Genomic DNA, 20,741 nt, shown 5'->3' on the forward strand with positions numbered 1-20,741 from the left:
ATTCTTCTCCTTGAGATGATTAACTGAAGCTATCATTTCAAGAGAAGAAACTCTTAACTGAAATGATAATAAATTCATCAAGCCATGAATAGTGGGTTATATGTATAAACCCAAGAACTCAAGAGGCAGAGAAGAACAAGAATCATGTATTAGAGACTATGTGTTTAAAAACAACTATCAAATCCTTAGATGATATTCTTTATATTTCATATTATAATTAATAATTGTAGTTTAGTAGTTAATTATCTTTTTTACTGGGTCTTACACTAGACAAGACTATAAGTTCCATTAATAGACAAACCATTACTCTTGTCTGCTGCTAAGCTTGCTTGACCTAGCTTCACAGATGCTCAGAAGCATCTTCTGGCTGTGGCTGCAGCTTAGTCTTAGAAAGATCACTTTCCCTTGCATTTCTGAGGACCTGGGTTTGATCCTAGTACTATAAGAACCTACCAAGTAAAATTCAATTAAATAAATGTAGAAAGGAATAGATATGGGGTGTGATATAAATAAAAAATGAAACAAATGTTTGATTATATTTGCAGGAATGTTGTTCAGATTTTTTTTTTTGGAATAGAATACATAATAGCGTAATACAATATGATAGTTTTGAAAATATTCAACAGAAATAAAGAAATGACCTCAAAGCAATCTGGAAGAGTATGTGTATGCATACAGGTGTGTGTGTGTGTGTGTGTGTGTGTGTGTGTGTGTATTTGCACTTTATGCAGTGACTCCCAGTTTGGAAAAATAGCTTTATAGGGTATACGGTAAGTGATAACAAATTATAAAATGATTAAATAGCAAACAGCATGTATTTTCTGTGGACCTAAAATTGTAAGATAATGGAAGATATTCCCTTGGCAGTGATGAAGGGAAGTAATACTTCCAAGGCCCCATGGTGGTACCATCTACAACTTTTGTGACAAAAGTATTAATATGTGTAAATAGGCAAAGAAGAGACAAAACTCATTCCAGCTTACAAATGTTTATGACTAACATATTGATCCCATGAACAGACAGGAAATCTGTGTATAAACTGGTGGAAGAGCCAGGCAATTATAAACATCCTAGACCATGTACATCCACTCACAGAAAGCACATATCCTAGAATACAAACACAGCCTAAGAAAATATCAATGATAAATAAGACAATTAGCAGCAAACATCAAGAAAAAGTAAGAGTTTGATTTTAAAAAGATAATCCAATTATTAGTAGCAGAAAATCATTTGCTACATTTTATTAATGGAATGAGGTATTAGTAAAAATTGCTGGGAGGTACTTGAAAATCTTACACTGAAAAAGAAATGAGTGGCTTCAAGCAACTCTACTGTAGTATCTGGAGTCACTGTCGTCAACTGACAGTCAAGAAAATGTTTTGGTGTTTCCTGCCCACACTGAAGCCTTAGCTGCCCCACTTAGGAAGTTGGAGTGTTGATAATAGATGTAGGATTCTATCTGCTGCCTTCACGCAGATGGGTCTTACTTATGTACCCACACAGGTAAAGGGAAGATGCCCCTCCTGCCTTTTGTGTGTGGAATAGGTGGATACTGTCAGCTGAACTTTCATGGTATCGCAGCAAACATGTCCAAGCAATTTAATGTTAGGTTGTAGTCCTTCTAATTTTAGGTACATAGGTTTCAGGGGCATAAATCATAATGAGCCTGAGATGTTGAGCAACAGCACAGGAGTGAACCTCTGCCCAGGAGTCACCAATGTCAAGGTTATTCCTGCATCTTTCTTTTGCTTCACTGAGTAGTAAGTCATATTATTGCCTATAATTCAGATGTGTACACATTGGAGCATTAGATAACTTGAAATATGCTCTCATCTAATGGACAGAGGACTGACTGATGGTTTATCTCTAAGTGTAGGCACTCAGAAATATACTTAGCTTAGCTTTGTGCTAGTGCATTCTCCTTGGAAACAATAGCTGTGAATCTTAAAGGAGAGAAAACTGAGCAAAGATGAATACTTCTCCAGGACCTTGGGGTCATCTTGAAAGCAGGACATGGATACAGAAGACAGGACTGGTTGGACTGAGAAGGAACCACAGATAGGATGAATTGTCACAAAATATGTGGTGACTGACTGAAGACGGAAGAAACCATTGTTCACGCCAAAGGGGGGGGGGGGGTGGGGATATTAGCACAGTTCAGAAACTAGGCACCACATTGAACAGTAAAGTCACATGGACAAGAAAGTACTCATGGTATTACCAGGATGGGGACAACCTCCAGTATTCCACTCCAGTGTATTTTTCCCACATCTCACTATTTGATTTAAAATCTATTGAAATAATTTTTCTTGAGCCATTGATTATTCTTATTTATTAAAATCAAGAGAGAATTTAGTGCTTACTATTAAATGGACAGATGGACAGAGCCACAGAATGAGGCCTGGTTGCTTCACTCACACAGACTACTTGTTGGCTTGACCAGCATCAATTATACCTATACATATTTCTGAATCCTCCCTCTGATCAACATATTGCCCCAGAATAGTCTTTCCGAGTCCCTTGGGGTATTCTTATCTTGACTGATGATTTTGTTCACTTGTAAGAATCTAGGTGCCTGTACATGGATGCTTAAAATAAAACAGCATCATATTATTTCATACAATCTACTCCCCAGCTCTCTGCTAAGCAGTATTTACTATAATTTACGATGGATTATTTCACGATTTTATCTTCCTCCAACATCCTCCATGTCCTGCTACAGGAAGATGATTAGTGAAGACACAGCCTGTTGAGAATAACCTGACAGAAGAGGGAATGCTCACTGCTGTATCAGCTAAGTGCTTAAACACAGAAGGTCAAAGTTCACTCCTAAAAAATGACCCAGAGCTCCAATTTGATTAGTCTTTTGCAAAAGATCTAAATTAATGCCTTTGGCATTTGTATTCTATTGTTATCTGCTATAAAGACTCACAAAGGAGCAGCTTGATGTAGTCTATAAGAAAAGGAATTACTTTGTCATGTTCAAATGACTCTACATTTAATCTAGACAACAAACATTAATGATTTGCCCACTCCCCGCTGAGGAGCTGTTGGCGGAGGACAGTTACTAGGGAAGAGAGAATCATACTTCCTTTAGACTGTGGCTACTGTAAGTTGCCTATGCCCTGGTGGATGACCTTATACACACATGTGGGCAGTTTTAATTGGGCTCACTGGGTTAAGTTCTATCAATCTCTCTACCTGTCATCTCTGTATCTATCTGTGTATCTATCATTTAAATTTTTAAAATAATTATTTATAATTTCCTAATGTAGGATCGTCACAGCTGCCGTTGACTCTGCTTGGAAGTTGTGCTTGATGCTACATTCAAGAAGGGTGACCATGGAAGCCCACTCTGTCAGTGAAGTGATACTAACTGGTCATCAATGGAAAGCATGTGCTGTTATTATAGTCCAGCAGAATTGAGGTCTATTCTCCTTGAAGTGTGATGTGTGCTACCTTTTTGATATTTCCATTAACATTTAAATACTGCTACATGGGTTACAATGAAAAAGAATGTATAATGGGGAGAAAAGCCAGAAACATAAAAATAAAACCATATTTATTTCAACAAAAATATACATACAGTGCACAATGAATATGATTTACACAAAATAAAATGAATGTGATATTTCCTCCAATTCTAATATAAAGTGACCTACACATGACTCATTTCCATGACATAAGGGAATACAACACATTATTGGTTTATCTAGAATATATATTTAACATAAAAAGAAATCAAGTGCCAACCTTTCAAATGAGTACTACAGGAATCTGAAAATGAATTAAATTAAAAGAAAAAATGTCCACACAGAATGCACAAAGGGTGGGGCATGCACAGATAAATGAAGGTTCTGCCCTTTGAAAACTGTGAAGGCTTTTAAACAGGAGATAGGTTCTGCTGTTGATCATGACATGACTCGTCTTAAAAATTACACAGGTATTACAGAAATATTGGCCAAATTCGCAGATCATTATAAAAGACAGAATGTTACACTATGCCCTTTGTCATCTAGGAATAATTTTAAAGATTGTAGAAATATTATGGAAAATCTATTCTTCCAGCACAGAATGGTTTATGCCTCTTTCCTTAAATATCACTTTTACTGCATTGCAGATTGTGCTAACATGCATCTATGGCACATGGCTTATAGAGAGAAACATTTATGCAAATTGTATTTACACTAATGGCCACATTCTCTGTAACTAAATTCTGAGCTTCTACTTCCTTAAGTATGTATGCCCGAGTGCAAATCAAAGTGTAGGAAAACCAATTGCATTCACCATTTTGGAGATTACCATTACCTTATATGCACCCCTTTCTCTGGTTGAGTATTGTATGGCCCTCTTAATTAGAAGCATGGTTGTATTTTGTAGTCTTAGAAATAAAATTCAAAGAGAAAATAACATGTCCCATTGCTCAGAAAAAAAAAAGAGTGCAAATTTTTGTTCCTTATCTCCATACTGACTGGCATACTGTATTTTATCAAAACCACTGGTTATTAGCTTTGTATTTTTGAAGTCAATATTTGCTATAGTTAGCATCTTTGTGTGAAAACTTCTAATTTCAAGCTGTCAGAGAAAGAAAAGATAAACGTAAGCCCCTCCTTTTTTACTTTAAAAGCTAACATGATAAATATGGAATCATAGCTTACACGGATTGGAGGTAGGTTGGATGAATATGAATTTATGTTAAAACTGTCAATAAATCATTCTAGTTCTTAAAAAATTAATTATTCTTTTCAGTCATGAACATTGTATATTTTATACAGGTTCTAACTATTAGAAATGTTTTGTGTCCAATATACTGCTCTCTACAGATGCTGATCAGAGTGTCTCAGACATATTCCTCAAATGTGTTTCAAAATTCATTTATTTCTTAAGAGATTATAAAATGTGTCCCACAGATTGGACTAAAATGTTGTGACACACCTGTCAGAATCAGATATGTATATCTATGCTTTCTTGCTATATTGCCAGAGTTTATTTAATTAAATAGGATGAGTTTCAACTGTGCTCAATTTAGTAAACATTGCATATAATGATATAATCCTGCTTTTATTTCAACAATAACATAATCATAAGCTTATGAATTTTGGGATATTATGATTAAATTAACACTTTCCTGAATTTGGTGGTGACATATTATTTATAATAAAGCTAGGATTCTAAGGACTACTTGCAGCAGATGATTAATTTAATTAATAAAACAATTTTTTAATTTTTAGTAACTGAATTATGAATAAATATAAGTATCCAGTATACTGGGTATAAGTTCCTTAAGGATGATAAAATCTACAATAAAATTATAATAATCTGATAAAAGACTGCTTTCCTTTAAAAACCATTCTAAAATTATCCTCCTTCCAGTAATTTGTTATTTTCTGGAGGAAAAAAGAATATTTGTAGTGGCATGGAGCCATACTCTGGCTGGTAAATGTTTAACAACTGGTGTTCTAAAAAAAAATATCCTAGTTTATAACATTTGGCAATTTCTGTGGTTTAAATATTCCCACTGTGGGTGATTTCAAGATACCAACATTGTGTTCCTAAATGTGAAGTCTAGTAGTTCACGGTTGCATATTATCAATAAAGAATTTGAACAATGCAGAACCACAGGGCTAACTACACTTAGAAATATGATAGATAGCAAAATCTAATAGAAAAAAGCCAGGAAGTTATAAGATTTGATTTTCATCTTTACTTTTAACAAATTCATTTCATAACATGGCTAATCATGGTCGCATGTAGCAGTTATTTTGCACAATTTCAGAAAACTCAATGACAAGCTCTCATGAATCAGCCACCTCAGGGACCCCTGGAAGAAAGTCTCCAGGCACAACATCTTTGCAGAGGGAGGGATCTGATTAGGAAAAAAATATCACATTTTTTTCTAATCATTTAATGTTTGAAAATGTGGGGGATGGAGCTGTATGACCCAGTCTGTGCTGGCTTTCAAGGAGGCACTGTCTGTCAGAAGCAATGGCTTATTGCATGCCTAGTGGCCATAGGGAGTGCTGCATGACTGGGGAGGGACTGGTTTGAAAGAATTCATCAGCTACATCACATAGTTATCATGGCCCTACTGGGTTACCAGACTGACCCAAATGTTAGCGTTTAGAAGATGTTTTAAGCAGCGTGTGCTAAAGCTCAAAGCAATATTTTAGGCAGAAAAGCAGAGGTGGAAACTCAGTGGCGTGCTGCACACAAATGTACCTCTTCTTCAATCAGATGTTTCAAAGGGACATTTAGTTGTCCTGAGAAAACACACAAACTCTAGACCTTTGGATAATAAGCATGGGTGTGCTCTCCTTTTTGGTTTTTAATACATTTCTCTGATTGCTCTGTAAATAGTTAAACCAGAATTGATAATTAATACCTGCAGTTGTTGAGAAGAAAAGCTTTTTTTTTTTTTTTTTTTTTTTTTTTGAGAAAGAAAGAAAAAAACCCACTTCACTGTTTGGATATGTCATTTTCTTGATAAATTGTTTGACTCTACATGATCTCCACAGATCCACCTGCTGGTATGGTTCTTAAATGGAAGCATGTTTGAGACAGTAGGAAGGCAGCTGATAGAGCTGCATGGCTGCAGCTATGTTTAGGAAAGGGGGATTTTTAAAAGGTTTCATTTAATGTTTGGTTCCGAAATCTTGGTAATGATGTGTCATGGCTTGGTTGCCTGAGTGCATTTAGAGAAGAGCAGTCACACTTAGGAAATAGGAATTTTCTTGTTAAACTCCTCCGTGACGAGGATGTACACATGTCTGATCCCCATTGGAAATGGTGCTGCTGTCAATGAGTAAAACTTCATTACTGTGCATTATAGAGGTCAACCTTTGATATTTCTACATAAGCATTTATTGACAAAGAAAATGTATCCTGTGAAATGTCATGCAAAACTGGGAAACCCTGGTATTGGCTTTCTGGTTAATAAATACTTACCATATTTGAATCAAGATGACCTTAAATTATATAATGTGTCCTGGGCTGCATATCTCTACTTGAGATACTAAGAAAAGCTCAGGAATAGACACTCTTGGGTCACAACTCTCTCTACCTTAAACTCAGTACAGTAACAAAAATAACCACAGATCTTACCACCTTGATAAAAACAGAATAATTACAAACGTTATATTAAATGACTAAAACAGAGACTAAGTCTGAGAACACTAAGATAATTTTATATATAAATCCATTTTTTTTCTTTTTGAAGGCTATAAATAGTTTGGTAACAGCCATAGGTCATTGCCTTTAAAAAGAATGGATATTTCCACTGTGAGAAGCCTCTGAGGGTCATCTTCTGTTTTCAGTCTCTTGGAAAATTCAACATGGGACTATATGGCTACTTGAAAACCCTTTACAGGAAGGAAGCCTTTTAGGCAAATGGCTATCACGTTATACACATGAAGATAAGCAATATGGCTCTATGAATGAAATCACAGCAGAAAACTATCGATGTAAGAAGCCTCTAGCATGCTCTGGGGAGATATGAGCTTGGAGAAAAGGAAGAATAAATTTTTTTTCATATCACTTTATTCTGAATGTTAATTCAGTGATAAATTCTAATTTTTATTTGGCTCTCCTCTGTCAATATTCACACATAGTTAGCTTAGCAATCTGGAAGAAGAAAGCTGTAGGTTAGGAAGTTTAAAGAGCAAGATGGCAAGGGTGGCTGAGATGGCTATTCTACAGTCATCAAGTGCAGTGCCTTAATTCATTCACTTCTCTTGCAACGTGGTGTCCAAGGAAATGACTAACTTGGGATATTAGTAATTTTACATTTGGTGTTATTTTACTGTAAGAATTAGCTGACAGGTACTGTGTTGATTTATCACTGTTTATGGCTGCACACATGTTTTATGGTTCTTCACTTCACATATATTGACCTATGACAAAAAGCAAATTTACACACTTAAGAGGACTCCCAGGGAATATCTCATAATCTCTCTCTCTCTCTCTCTCTCTCTCTCTCTCTCTCTCTTATGAATTTTTCCACGTGAATTTCAAGCTGCTGGAGATTTGCATTTGGGTCATCAGCAGGCACTATCCTTAAATTTCTTTGTAACTTTAGTGCCTTAAAGTGTTTTCCCACTATACCATTAAAGGCTCTACATTGCTGTGTCTAGGTGGGTTACCCAACCCACATCATTTTTGTGAAAAGTAGTTTTTTGTTGTAGCTCATGACTCTGATCACACTTTCATCTACTAACTTAGAAAGTGGGATCACATCTGACATAGATGACAAAGATTTGTACAAACATACCTGCAAACCATGTCAGTAATCAAGGGCATGTTTTACCAGTCCCTAATTGCATTTACTATACACATATTATATAAAAGCCAGTAAGCTGGACTCTGAGGTTGTCTGCAGTCAGGACTCTAAATGGCATTCTCCAAGTCACCTCTGGCACCATAGGAACAACCTAGTTTTCTCAGGACATGTTTTATTCAAATACCCTACAAATGGAATTACACTTTCTCAACTAACCTCAACCAGTGAGGTGTGTTAACACAAAGGAGAACAGATGGACTGGACACGGAAGTGCTGGTAAGACTTCAGATCTGGGTTGCTTTCTGAGTAATGTATTGGTCTTCATGGGAGCGACACTCATGAGCGCCTCACCCTACTCATAATGATTAAAAAATAAAAATGACAGAGGTGGAGATCTTCAAAGCTCAGTGTATTTGTGTTCCTGTTTGTCTCCATGTTGGTAAAATTAGGTGTCAGCTTTTCCATAAGTGCCTTCTGGAGGTCTGTAGCACTTGGGGAAAGCCATCAGCTGTAGCATGTTGAAAGCATACCTCCTGCATTTGATATTCTTCAGTACATTCTCTATGCGGCATCCTTCTCTGGGGAAAGGGGAAAGAAGGACAACTTCATGAAACACAGAATAAATAAATATGCTTTATTTGTTCAATGCAGAGTTGCAGCAACAGTCCAAGTAAAAATAACAAAGATTCAACTCTACATTTTTTTTCCACATGTGATGATACATCTTACAAAATTAAATCCTAGGCCAGGCCCAATACCATTATTGCCTTCAGAAAGATATGATTAAGTTTCTTAACAGTTATTTGACTTTTAATAAACTCTTTAAATATAATTTGCTTCACAATACAGCTTTACTTTAACTTCATAAATATATCTGCCTTTGTATAACTTTTCCACAAATTAACTATCTGTCCCTTAAAACACATTAAAATCTACATGTAGCCCTAAGGATGCAGTTCTAGGAATAAGGCATTTAATTTATTAAGTCTGGCCCTATAGATTTTTAAAGGAAGTTCCATCCCTACTTTACCTCATTGTTTTAGCTATGCATTGCAGAGAGGAAATGGCTTTCTGAACAGCCGTTCCTCTCCAGCAGTACAAAAGTCACAGGTGCTAAAAATGGCGCATCAAGACACAAACGAGACCTTGTTAAAAAGAATAGAAAAGTAGTCTGAAAGCCAAATCAACCCAAACAAGAGTTACAAACAGGTTAATTTAATTACAAAACAGAAATAGCCATTCTTTCCATAAAGTCACTTGACAGAAGAAGGTTAAGCGCAAGGATGAGTAAGGGGTGACTAGGAACAGAGTAAGAAAGCAGACACATGTCTATCAGCCGATGACAACTAAGTTAATATTAGCACAGTGGAAAGAAAATCTGCAACCTCCGCTTCCCGGATTGTCTTGGGGGCTTAACTGCGGCACAATGTCAGACCTAATTTCTTTAATAAATGACCTGGGAAGACGATGAGGTTCAGAACTTCAAGCTTGCAGGATTCTATTCTTTGTTTTATTCCAAAGACAGTAAGTTAAAAACTTGTCTTTAGCTATTTAACAGTGGGTAAAACACTTTTCCATGAACAAAAGAGCAAAATAATCCACTTAATGCATAGTACCTTTTGCCTTTTACGTTTTAGGGAAAAACAAAAACAAAACAAAACCACAATTCAAACATTTCTAGTTTTTGTTTTTTTTTTTTTTAAGTTCTGTGAATCTGAAAATGTAGAAATCTTACAACATTGTCCCCAGAATTAAAGTCCATTGTCATTTGTAGAAAAGCAAGGAACACAACATAAAACTTATTGGTATTTGGCTAAGAGTAATGCAAGACTTAAAATAAGCCACACAACTAGCAGGTGTGAGCTGACAAGAAGCAAGGCGACAGGATAGAAGTGTCGAGAAGTTGGCTTGTTATCAGTTAGGCAGCCTGTCTCAGGATCATCGGATTCATTCAAGGCTCCCTGGGTTTGTCTGCTGTTAAACAGGGAGGAATAGAGGAGAGAAGAAAATAGAATAGCATTTGCAGAGCATCAAAGGTGATCTTAAACTCTAACAGACACACATTATCTCATGCAATACATCTGCATCAAAAGTGTTTATGCTAAGTAGCCCTGAGTGCCTTTTTTCTTTGATGATGCACTCTTTGCTTTTTGAAGGGGAAAAATATAACACAATGGTGGCTCAGAGGCTACATGCAGAAGGAAAAACTGGGTAGCCATAATGGTGCCTGTACACAAGACCACATGAATACAATTAAATGATGAAACAGCCCACATAAAATGCTCTGATAAATACAGCTTTAGGAAATGGGAGCAGGAGGACACAATACACTGGACTCAGGAAACAAGGGATGTGTCTGGCAGAGCAAACATACCTTCTCCTGGGATTGCATCTGTGCAATGTACTTACAGTTGTCAAGACATTTCTTGACATGGTTTGGTCTTTGAAAGGAATGAAACACCTGACATGCCATCATTGCCAGCCATATTACTAGTTTAGCAAATAAATCATTTGGCCTTCAGCTAATCTTATTTTAAGGGCCAATGCTATTTTTATAAACAGCTTTTCTGAAAACAGAGGCATATTGCAATTATACTTCAGAAAACCAAAGATGTCCTTTCTGAGATCATGTATGCCACATGTAAGAATGACAGTATGCTCTACAACAGTTATTACTATGACAAATCTAAAATTCATAGTCTAACCCTCAGTGACAGTCACTGGGAAGGAGGAGTTCCATTTCTGTTAGCTTCTCCTGTACTTGGTCAGTTGTGGGTTGTTATGCTATGCAGCTGGATTACTTCTGTATAGGCTCCTTTCTAAGAATGTGCATTCCCTGAACACTTTGTATACTGATTTTTGACCAGGTTCTGACTACACCAGCAGTCACATTTGGACAAATTGTCATCTCACAGAACACTGGGAGTTAGTTTAAAATATTGGATCAATGGCACTGTGGTGCAGATTGGTCTCCCTGTTCGTTAAGACCTAAGCATTGTAACCAGTGACAAACCTGATGAACTACAAAACATAACTTATTGAACCAAATGAAGGTAAGTTTGGAATGGCAAAATTTCTATAATTATTTATAATACAAATAATTATATTACCTGTTCCACTTTCTCCTAAATGTCTAGTGAACTGGATTTTTTTGTGTTGTGTTGTGTTGTTGTTGTTTTAACTTTTAAAATAAATTTTGTTTATTCTGAATGTATATATGTATATGTATATGTATATGTATATATGTATATGTATATGTATATATGTATATATGTATATGTATATCATGTGCATATCTGTTGACTGTGGATACCAGAAAAAAAAAAAAAGAAGTTGGATCTCCTAGGAACTGGAGTTATAGAGTAATAGTAAGCTACCATGGGGGTTCTGGGAAATGAATCCGGGTCCTCTGGGAGAGCAATCCAAACTCTTAGGCCTGATTTCATTTTTTAAATATTTGTCTTTTTATGTGCATTTGCTTGCATCTATGTATGATTTGGAGGCAAACCTGGTGCTCGTGGCTAACTGAACCAAACTGTAGTTACAGATGTCTGTAAGGCACCTTCCTGCAAGAGCAACAAGTGCTTTTTTATAGATTAATATGTTTAAATTTGAAACTGAACTGTAATTATATTATTTATCCCTTTGATGTCCTCCAGCCAACCCATCCCATGTAACTTCCCCTTACTCTTTCTTAAGTTTATGGTATCTATTACTTTAATGGTTTTTATACACACATTGTATATGTATCTATACCTAAATTATTTAAAGATAATATGGTTAACCTATATAATGGTAGGGAAATCTCATAGATTCTCAGCCCCAGAAGAACTACAAGCAAGTAAGGTATTCTGAGAACGGCAGGAACAGTCTTTCTCAGGGAAGAACACACCAAATGGATCTACTGTGGATGGTCAGCACTGAAGTCATACACATACAGCAGGTACTCTAAACTGCTATGTTGTTGTGATCTGAACCAATCCAAGGCTTTCTCAGAGGCCCTGATGAGAGGACAAAAACAAACCATTCATGTGTCCTTGCTCAGGAGCAGATTTGGCAAGGCCAGTCTGGAGCTGAAGCTGGAGTCTCAGAGATGTTAAAGATTCTCTTGGGAACTTGGCTTTTTTCCTAAAGAAACTGCAGTTATCAGTCCTGAGTCCACCATGTTTATGTTTGTAATGCTCTGGAAATACCCAGTGTTCCCTTTGTGCAAACTTGCTTGATAAGCCTCCTGTTGACTTTGTCCTATTGTATACGACATTTTGCTAATTCTGTCACATTTCCTCCCTGGAAATAGGATATAAGATGCTGTACTTCTAAATAAATTTGCTTGGTATAAGAAAGCTTGAGCAATCGCTTCTTGGCCTTTTGGCTAAGATCAAGTTAAAGCTTGAGGAAGTCTCCCCAGACCCAAACTTCATCTTCTTTATCACCATATCTCCTTATCTTCTGTCTCCTGGTTCTTTCTCTTAGGAGAATAACCTGTTGGTCCAGCTCAAAATGTCAACCAGGGACACATGAGTTCAGAAGAATGAGTGCAGCCATAACATGGGTCTCCTAAGACCACCAGGAAACACAGATACTTACATTAAAATTCATAACAGTGACAAAATTGCAGTTATAAAGTATCAACAAACTTTAAAAAGTTTGGGGGTTACCATAACAGAGGAAGTGTATTAAGGGGTTGAGGCAATAGGAAGGTCGAGAATGGTTGCTTCCCATGTTTCCTTTGCTTCTGCATTCTCTCTCCTTGTTTGCAATGTTGTTACTAAAGCACTTAGAGATTCCCTTTCATTCTAAAACTCTGCACGTGGTTCCCTGAAGAAGGCCATATAAGTTTAAAGACATTGGGATGTGTAGGTAAATGTTTAAAGACTGGCCTCAAGTGAGAACCATCTCATGGGCAAGAACCAATCCCAGACATTATTAATGGTACTACGTTATTCTTGCAGACAGGAGCCTAGTACAACTATTCTGGGTGGCTGTACCCAGCAACCTACGGGTAGATGCAGCTGATCCACTGCCGAACATGGGATGGAACTACTCCAGCAATCTTGTGGAAGTGTTTGGGAAGGACTGAGGAACATGGAGGAGACAGGGACTCCACATAAAGGCCAACATAGTCATCTAACCTGGACTGTTGGGGGCTCCCTGACATTGAGCCACCAACCAGACCTAGCCCCATTACACACACACACATATGTAGCAGATGTACAGCTTGGTCTTCATGTGGGTTTTCCAACAACTGGAGTCAGGCTGTCCCTAAAGCTGTTGCCTGTCTGTGGAATATTTTCCCCTGACTGGGGTGCCTTGTCTGGCATCATGGGAAAGGATGTGTCTGGTCCTGCAGTGACTTGATCTGCCAGGGTAGGGTGATACTCAGGGAAGGGGCTCCCCATCTTCAGAGAAGAAGAAGGGGAATAGGGAGAAGGGGTGTTGTTGGGGGTGATATTGGGATGTAAAGTGAATAAATGAATGAATGAATTAATTAATTTAAAAAGATAGACTATCACCTACAAAGATCACATGTATTAATGAATTGGCAAGGTAGAATTTGATTAGAGATTGTTTTGATTCACAGCACAAATTTGATTCAATTATAATTCTAGAGTCCTGTAAACCTGCTCAGTCTACTCTGAAACAGACAGCCAGACAAGAGATTAAAAACATTAAAATTAAGAGAGAGAGAGAGGGAGGCAAGAAGAGAGAGAGAGGTGGAGAGGGAGGAGAGAGAGAGAGAAGAAAGGAAGGAGCTAAAGGGAGGGAAAGAAGGAGTGAGAGAGGGAGAGAGGGAAGAGAGAGATAGAGAGAAGAAGGAGGAAGAGGAGGCAGAAAAGGAGGAGGAGGGGGAGGGAGAGAGAAAGAGAGAGAGAGAGAGAGAGAGAGAGAGAGAGAGAGAGAGAGAGAGAGAGAGAGAGAGAGAGAGAGAGATTGGATAAAATGTAAAAGGCCCAGAAGATGAGAAAGAAAGCGGGTCAGTTCTTAAATTTCTTTCCCTTCATGATGCTTCAGAGGAGGAGACTGTTTTTCATTTGGATCATACAGTTTTAAAACCACCTGGAATTTCTCTGTCTCATTTAGCTTAACCAAGTTGCTTCCTCTTCTATCATAAAGGATGATTAGATCTGTTAATGCTGTCCACCTTTCATTTGTGGGAGCAGGAGGAGCCTGAGCCCCCTGATATTTTGGACAGAAAAAGCGTGCCATTCACTACAACCGAGGATTTTACTGAAGAGAGAAGTAGGAGGAGATCGGGAGTGGCCCACTCAGCAGCAGAGCCTCAGGTTCCTTGGCAATGTGGCCCACCCCTGGTTCCCTGGAGACCTGTCTCTTAGGTCTGACTAGTGAGGAGCAGCAGGTCCCCAACTGAGAGGGTGTGGCAAAACCACCTGAGAGGGAAAGGCAGAGACAAGTTAGACTCCTCCATAATGACAAAATGTCTAGAACATTTCCCCCTTGCAAGTATATTTGCAGTCACACCCCCCCTCACCGCACCCCCCACCCACCCACCCACCCCCAGCATCTGGTTTTCCCGGGTCAGGTTGTATGCCTTGGGCTAAAAAGCACTGTTACTGAAGCAGAGCAGCCTCTGGTGCCCAGTTGTCTTGTGCTGTTTATGTCAGAGCGGAGAAGCTGACGCTGAAGTATGAGATTTGACCTTCCCACTTCAGATTCAAGCATGGTTTTTCTCTGTATGTCCGAACTCCCTTTCCTGGGTCAGACCGTCCCTCTGACAGGGAAAAGAAGAAACAACCTAACAGATCAATACAAAAATAGAAGCTGGACCTGAGCTGGTAACGTTCCTTAAGGAGACTTGAAAATGTAATTCTTTCTCTTTCCCTACTTCCATCTTCATTTCTTAAAAAACAAAACAAACTCCCCCCAAAATACCAAACAAACAGAGAGCAAACCCCACTGCCCCTCACAACTACCTCTGTATTCAGCTTCCTTGAGCTAAAAGGATGTTGTGTCCGGATTTTAATGTTTTGCTATAATTTTAATTGTTTTGCATGATAGATAACACATATACTAAAAAAAAAAAAAAAAAAAAAAAAAAAGCTAGGCAGTAAAAGCCATAAAGCTGTTGCCAGGGAAAAAACATACAGGTGAGCTTTGCTGGGTCTTCATTTCCTTAAGACACATTTGCCCCAATAAGGCGTTCCAAGCCAATTTTATATATAAACAGAGACTGGGGAGGGATCTGTAAAGTCATGTGGTATTAAATAATAAAAACTGCTACAAAGATAAAAGATACAAACTAGTTCAATAAATAAAGATTTATTTATAAAGATAGATATGTTTATAGAATAGAAAACTAAAAGACTTTTAAAGTTACAAATGCCCTAATATGGTCTATAGGCATATAGAGGCTAAGATTTAAAGATAATGCATATGATACGAAATTTGTAAGATCTAAGATTAACAGTTACAAAGTCCGGCATGGTGGCGCACGCCTTTAATCCCAGCACTCGGGAGGCAGAGGCAGGCAGATTTCTGAGTTCGGGGCCAGCCTGGTCTACAAAGTGAGTTCCAGGACAGCCAGGGCTACAGAGAAACCCTGTCTCGAAAAACAAAAAACAAGAAACAAAACAACAACAACAACAAAAATAAAACAGTTACAAAAAATGGCTATAATGAATGTAAAATCAAGGTTTATTTTAAAATAACTAGCTATTAAAATATTACACAAGGGGTCTGCATTCCTAGAGGAGGAACAACAATATGAACTAACCAGTACCCGCAGAGCTGTGTCTCTAGCTGCATATGTAGCAGAGGATGGCCTAGTCGGCCATCAATGGGAGGAGAGGCCCTTGGTATTACAAAGATCATATGCCCCAGTACAGGGGAATGCCAAGGCCGGGAAGTGGGAATGGGTGGGTTGGAAAGCAGGATGGGGGAAGGGTATAGGGGGCTTTGGGGATAACATTTGAAATGTAAATAAAGAAAATATCTAATAAAAATGCCTTAAAATATTACCAAATAGTTAAATATATCAGACTGGTGTATGACCTTATGGGTTTTTCTCATGTGAGGTTCTTCACTACTCTTTAGCCAGACTGGGATATGGTCAACCATTCCTGCTTGTTTGTCACTGGTGGGTCAGTACAGGTACAACCTTCTGTCTGGTTGACAAGTATAGCCTATGGCTTTGGAATCCAGGAGAAGTCTAAAGTACAGTTTCTCAGACATGGTCAATTTATTTAATCACTTGCGTTTTCTAGTTTCTCATGATCCAGGTTGCCCCATTCGATTGATGATTCACAGAATGCAGTGAGAATCTGGTACCCTGCTTACAGGATGATGTCCCCCCTGGGGACATGCTTCATGATTCAAAAGAACTCTGTGCCTCTAAGAAGGTGAACTGAAGTGCTGGTTGACTAGTCCTGGAGGCACCCACCAGGTCTGAATGAAGATAACGTCTAAGGATCGCCTCACTGGATACATCCTCTTATAATGTCTCCAGGAGAGTAGGGAAGGAGGCTCAACTGGATCTTTGGCTGGGATTCCCAGCCCTGAGTAGTGTGATTGTCTAAGAGACTTTTGCGGGGTAGGGGAAGAACTACTATAATATAGAAATCCTTTTACATTTGGACTCATGTCTGATGTTCCTCTATTTCAGAAAATGTTCCTCTATTTCAGAAAATGAGAGACACTTCTAAATTACCTTATCAATGGTTCCTTTACCAATTATGTAAATTCCCCTTCTAAGCTACTCCAAAATTTCTTGGACAGGTTATGGAAATATAAACCTTCTTTTCATCCTTCAACATCAACTCAGGGTTATGGCTGAGATACTTAGGCTAACAATCCATTTGATTTCAGTAGGAGCTATCTGTGAGTTCAGAGAACTTATGAGTCTTTTAAACACTCAACCACCAAAATTCATCTGGCCTCAAGAAGTAAACAAGGGGAGTTATTGAGACCTAGACCAATCCCAGGCTTTCTGAAAAGCCCCGATGAAAGGACAAAAAGAACCAATCCTTTGTCCTTGCTCAGGAGACTGGGCAAGGCCACTCTAGAACTACAGGTAGAGCTTCACAGCAGGTAAGGTTTGTCCTGGGATCTTGGCTTTTCTCTTTAAAGAGACTGGAGTTATCAGACCCAAGGTGGTTGTGCACTCAGTTTGTAATGCCTGTGCTCATTTTGTGCAACTTTGCTGGATAAGCCTCCTGCTGACTTTGTCCCATTGTATGAGAGATTCTTTGAACTCTGTCCCCCCACACACCACCCGGAAATCATATGTAAAATGTTGTATTTCTTAATAAGTTTGGTTGGCATCAGACAGAACTTGAACAAGACCTCCTGACCCTATGCTGCATCTTCTTTGTGTCCTATCTTCTTATCTTCTGACTTCCTGGTCCTCTCTCTCAGAACCCTGTCACTAAAAAAATGATGCAACTTATCCAGGTCATAATCTCTCTAGCCCCAAGGTACAGTCAGTTTTAAAGTATCAATACCTTTTAATTGTCTGTGATAAGGCATCTTGTGCTGTATTATTTATTTTTGGCTTTGAATTACTTACATTGTTGGTAAATCCCAGAGAACATTTTCTTCACTCATTAAATTATTATCATGGGCCAGTCACTGCTTCAGAAAAGGAATAAAACAGTGGATAATGAAATTTCTGCTTTGATGAAGTTTCCACTTGAGTAAGTCAAAGGAAAATGATAACATCTGGCCCAAAGCACCGTGTGATAAAGTATCAGAGAAAGAGCAGAATGTGTGAGCCTAAGTGAGATTAGGAAAGTGTTCCTGGAAATCTCATGACAGAAGGTGGAGGAAGGAATCTTGTAACTTTTCTGTTCAGGGGAAGCATCACCCACAAACTTCCTGGTATACTGATACTAGTTGTTTTGGATTGGATACAAACAGGAACAAGAGAGTACCAGGACAACCCTGTTTGGATTGGCTGTATCTAAAGGCAGAAAAAGAGAGGTGGTCCAAGAAGGAGTGAATGAACAGATAAATGGAAATGAAGATGCCACAGTTATATACTCCACTCCCACATCGTACTATGACAGCAGCCACTTACAACAGCAGCTTGAGATTTTTCTACCCATATTCCATCAGAGCAATCAGCTAAGGAGCACATATGCAATGGTGCTTTTAGAGTTTGAACACTTATACAAGATCTGTTCTTTCATGGATCATTTGAGTGTTCTTGGGAAAAGTAGTCAAAACAATATGTTTCAATTTCCTTGCCCCTAAATGGAGGCAACCAATTGCATAGAACTGCTGTGAATTAACATGTGTACATCAATGTGAGAAGATAGGAAGCATATCACAGACATACAATAATAGTTGTTATGATCATATCAGTAAATATATGCAGTGTGGTATATAGTTCAATGTTTTTTTTTCTAGGAGTGACACATACCCAAAAGGGCTGAAAGCCAGTAGATCTCGAAGTGGGTGTATCCATAGTGTTTTACCATGGACCAGAGGCCCAGTGAGAGCTGTCATATTTTACTAGGACACCTATACAAAATATTTATGTGTGTAGTAACACAGTGCCCAGGCAAACAACAGCCATAACTATTCAAATTGGATCACATAGTGTCACATAGCAATGGGTCAAATATTGACAGGTTTAGGGTCTGTGCAAAAAGAACAGTTGAAAATAACTGATCTTCCCCAAATTATGGGGCAATTCTAGGAACTCAGAAATGGTCCCTCAAGGAACTGTATCCTATCCACATTCACCATGTATGGGGCTCAGTCAGAGACTGTTTGCAGAAAGGTGGGGCAAAGGGACAAGGAGCCTGAAGGCTCTAAGATCCTGTTTGATTTTCAGATGTATAAAGAGAAGCCCTGAAATAACACTTGATCTTTCTAATCCTAGCCATTTTCACCTCTGGGTTGCATATATCTTATCAAATAATATTATTCCATGGCAAACTTTTCATACACACATAAATTTTAGAGTTCTTGAAGACATTAAGTAACATGACACATGAAAGATTCTAAGTATAGTACCAGGCATAATCTAAGGCTGACTAAATGGTAGCTCTTGTTATTGTAATTAGTATAAATACCATCCTCACATTGTGTACTCTTGACTTGTCCAATTTTAATGTGAAGGCAATCTTTGCAACTTTGTTGACATTATGCTTCTTCAATATTTCCTTAAAAGAATAGTGATCTATTGCAGTTATCTCCCTTCCACCCTCCCTCCCTTCCTTCCTTTTCTCCTTTTCCTCCTTCTCACCACCACCACCTTCTTTTCTTCTTTTCTTCTTCTTCTTCTTCTTCTTCTTCTTCTTCTTCTTCTTCTTCTTCTTCTTCTTCTTCTTCTTCTTCTTCTTCTTCTTCTTCTTCTTCTCTCTTTTCTCCTTCTCCTTCTCCTTCTCTCTCCTTCTCCTTCTCCTCCTCTTCCTCCTCCTCCTCCATCATCATCATCATCATCATCATCTATCCATCATCTAGCTACCTATCTATCCATTTATTACAGGGCACATGCTCCATGCTGATTTCAAATTCAGATTCAAATACTAGCTACAATTTATATATGTGTAATGCAGAAGTACCCTCTTTCCAAGTGGGCTGATCCTATAAATAGGCACTACTTAAGGAATAGAGCACTCAGACTGATAGAAAAAGAGAAAAACTAAGGGCAAGAAAATGTTTTAAAATGATGGTGCTCACTCCAAGTTCAGAGTGCTAATTTCAATCTGATTGCACTTTTATCCCTGCCACTCAAAGAACACATGTCCTATTTTATTGTCTGGATGCTGTATGTGTTTTCCATGTCAACATTAGTAAGTCAAAGAATTTTGGTTTTGGAAGGGCAATTTTAGAATCAAATTAATTTGTTGCTTATTAACTTCTATCTCTGGAGATTAGAGTAATGCATTAAACTTGCCTCCCATATAATCAGCACATAATGCAGTTAGAAATCGAAACAGCCTGGAAACGAAGCTGCTTAATGTGTGAAGCTAGTGATGTGTCCAGAGCTGACAGGTGGGCTTGGGACTGCCCCCTTTACTCCTGCCAAGATCAGCAGAGACATTTCTTCAACCAGTGGACTTCTAAGGACTCTGACTGTGAGGAATGTAAAGGATGCTCTCAGTAATACGATTAGCAATTGCTTCACCGGGAGATTATGAGAAGTAATTGGTGACCACCTTTCAAGACACCCTGACAATTCAGTGTCATCAGCGTTAGTTAGCAGTGACTGTGAATCACCATGAAAGCAAATCTCAGTGGAGTTCCCAGCAGAAATGCAACATCATCAGACATGTAAGGGAAGTTACTGAATATGAAGGATAAAAATTGATGTTCTAATACCCATCAAAAAAATCACTTAGAATAGGAACGAGTAAGACATGTTTCATTTTTAAACACATTGCTACCTATAAGCATAGGGGATTCCTCAAACAAAACCCAGTATTCATGGCTTTATAATAGTTGCTTGTTTTCAGTTATTGACAATGCTGCATGCAGAGTCTTCAGTCACTCACCACAG

The 20,741-nt window shown here is 38.2% G+C and overlaps 1 protein-coding gene across 5 annotated transcripts in view; it reads right to left on the reverse strand.

The window, feature by feature from the left end:
• Positions 1-3,546: 3,546 nt before the first annotated feature.
• Inpp4b (inositol polyphosphate-4-phosphatase type II B) overlaps positions 3,547-20,741 on the reverse strand; it is a 793,726-nt gene continuing 776,531 nt past the window's right edge. For 2 of the 5 annotated variants that reach the window (XM_029480343.2, XM_029480345.2), the window contains exon 26: positions 3,547-8,853. In XM_029480343.2, coding sequence (XP_029336203.1) covers positions 8,721-8,853 — 133 coding nt within the window. In that variant the 3' untranslated portion in view covers positions 3,547-8,720. Of the gene's footprint in view, positions 8,854-8,932; positions 10,250-20,741 lie in introns of those variants that run through there. The other 3 variants (XM_085843791.1, XM_029480344.2, XM_085843792.1) reach the window with 2 other exon arrangements.

Source organism: Mus caroli, unplaced genomic scaffold (genome assembly GCF_978045245.1).
Source record: "Mus caroli unplaced genomic scaffold, Mus_caroli_1 scaffold_10, whole genome shotgun sequence".
Lineage (NCBI taxonomy): Eukaryota > Metazoa > Chordata > Mammalia > Rodentia > Muridae > Mus > Mus caroli.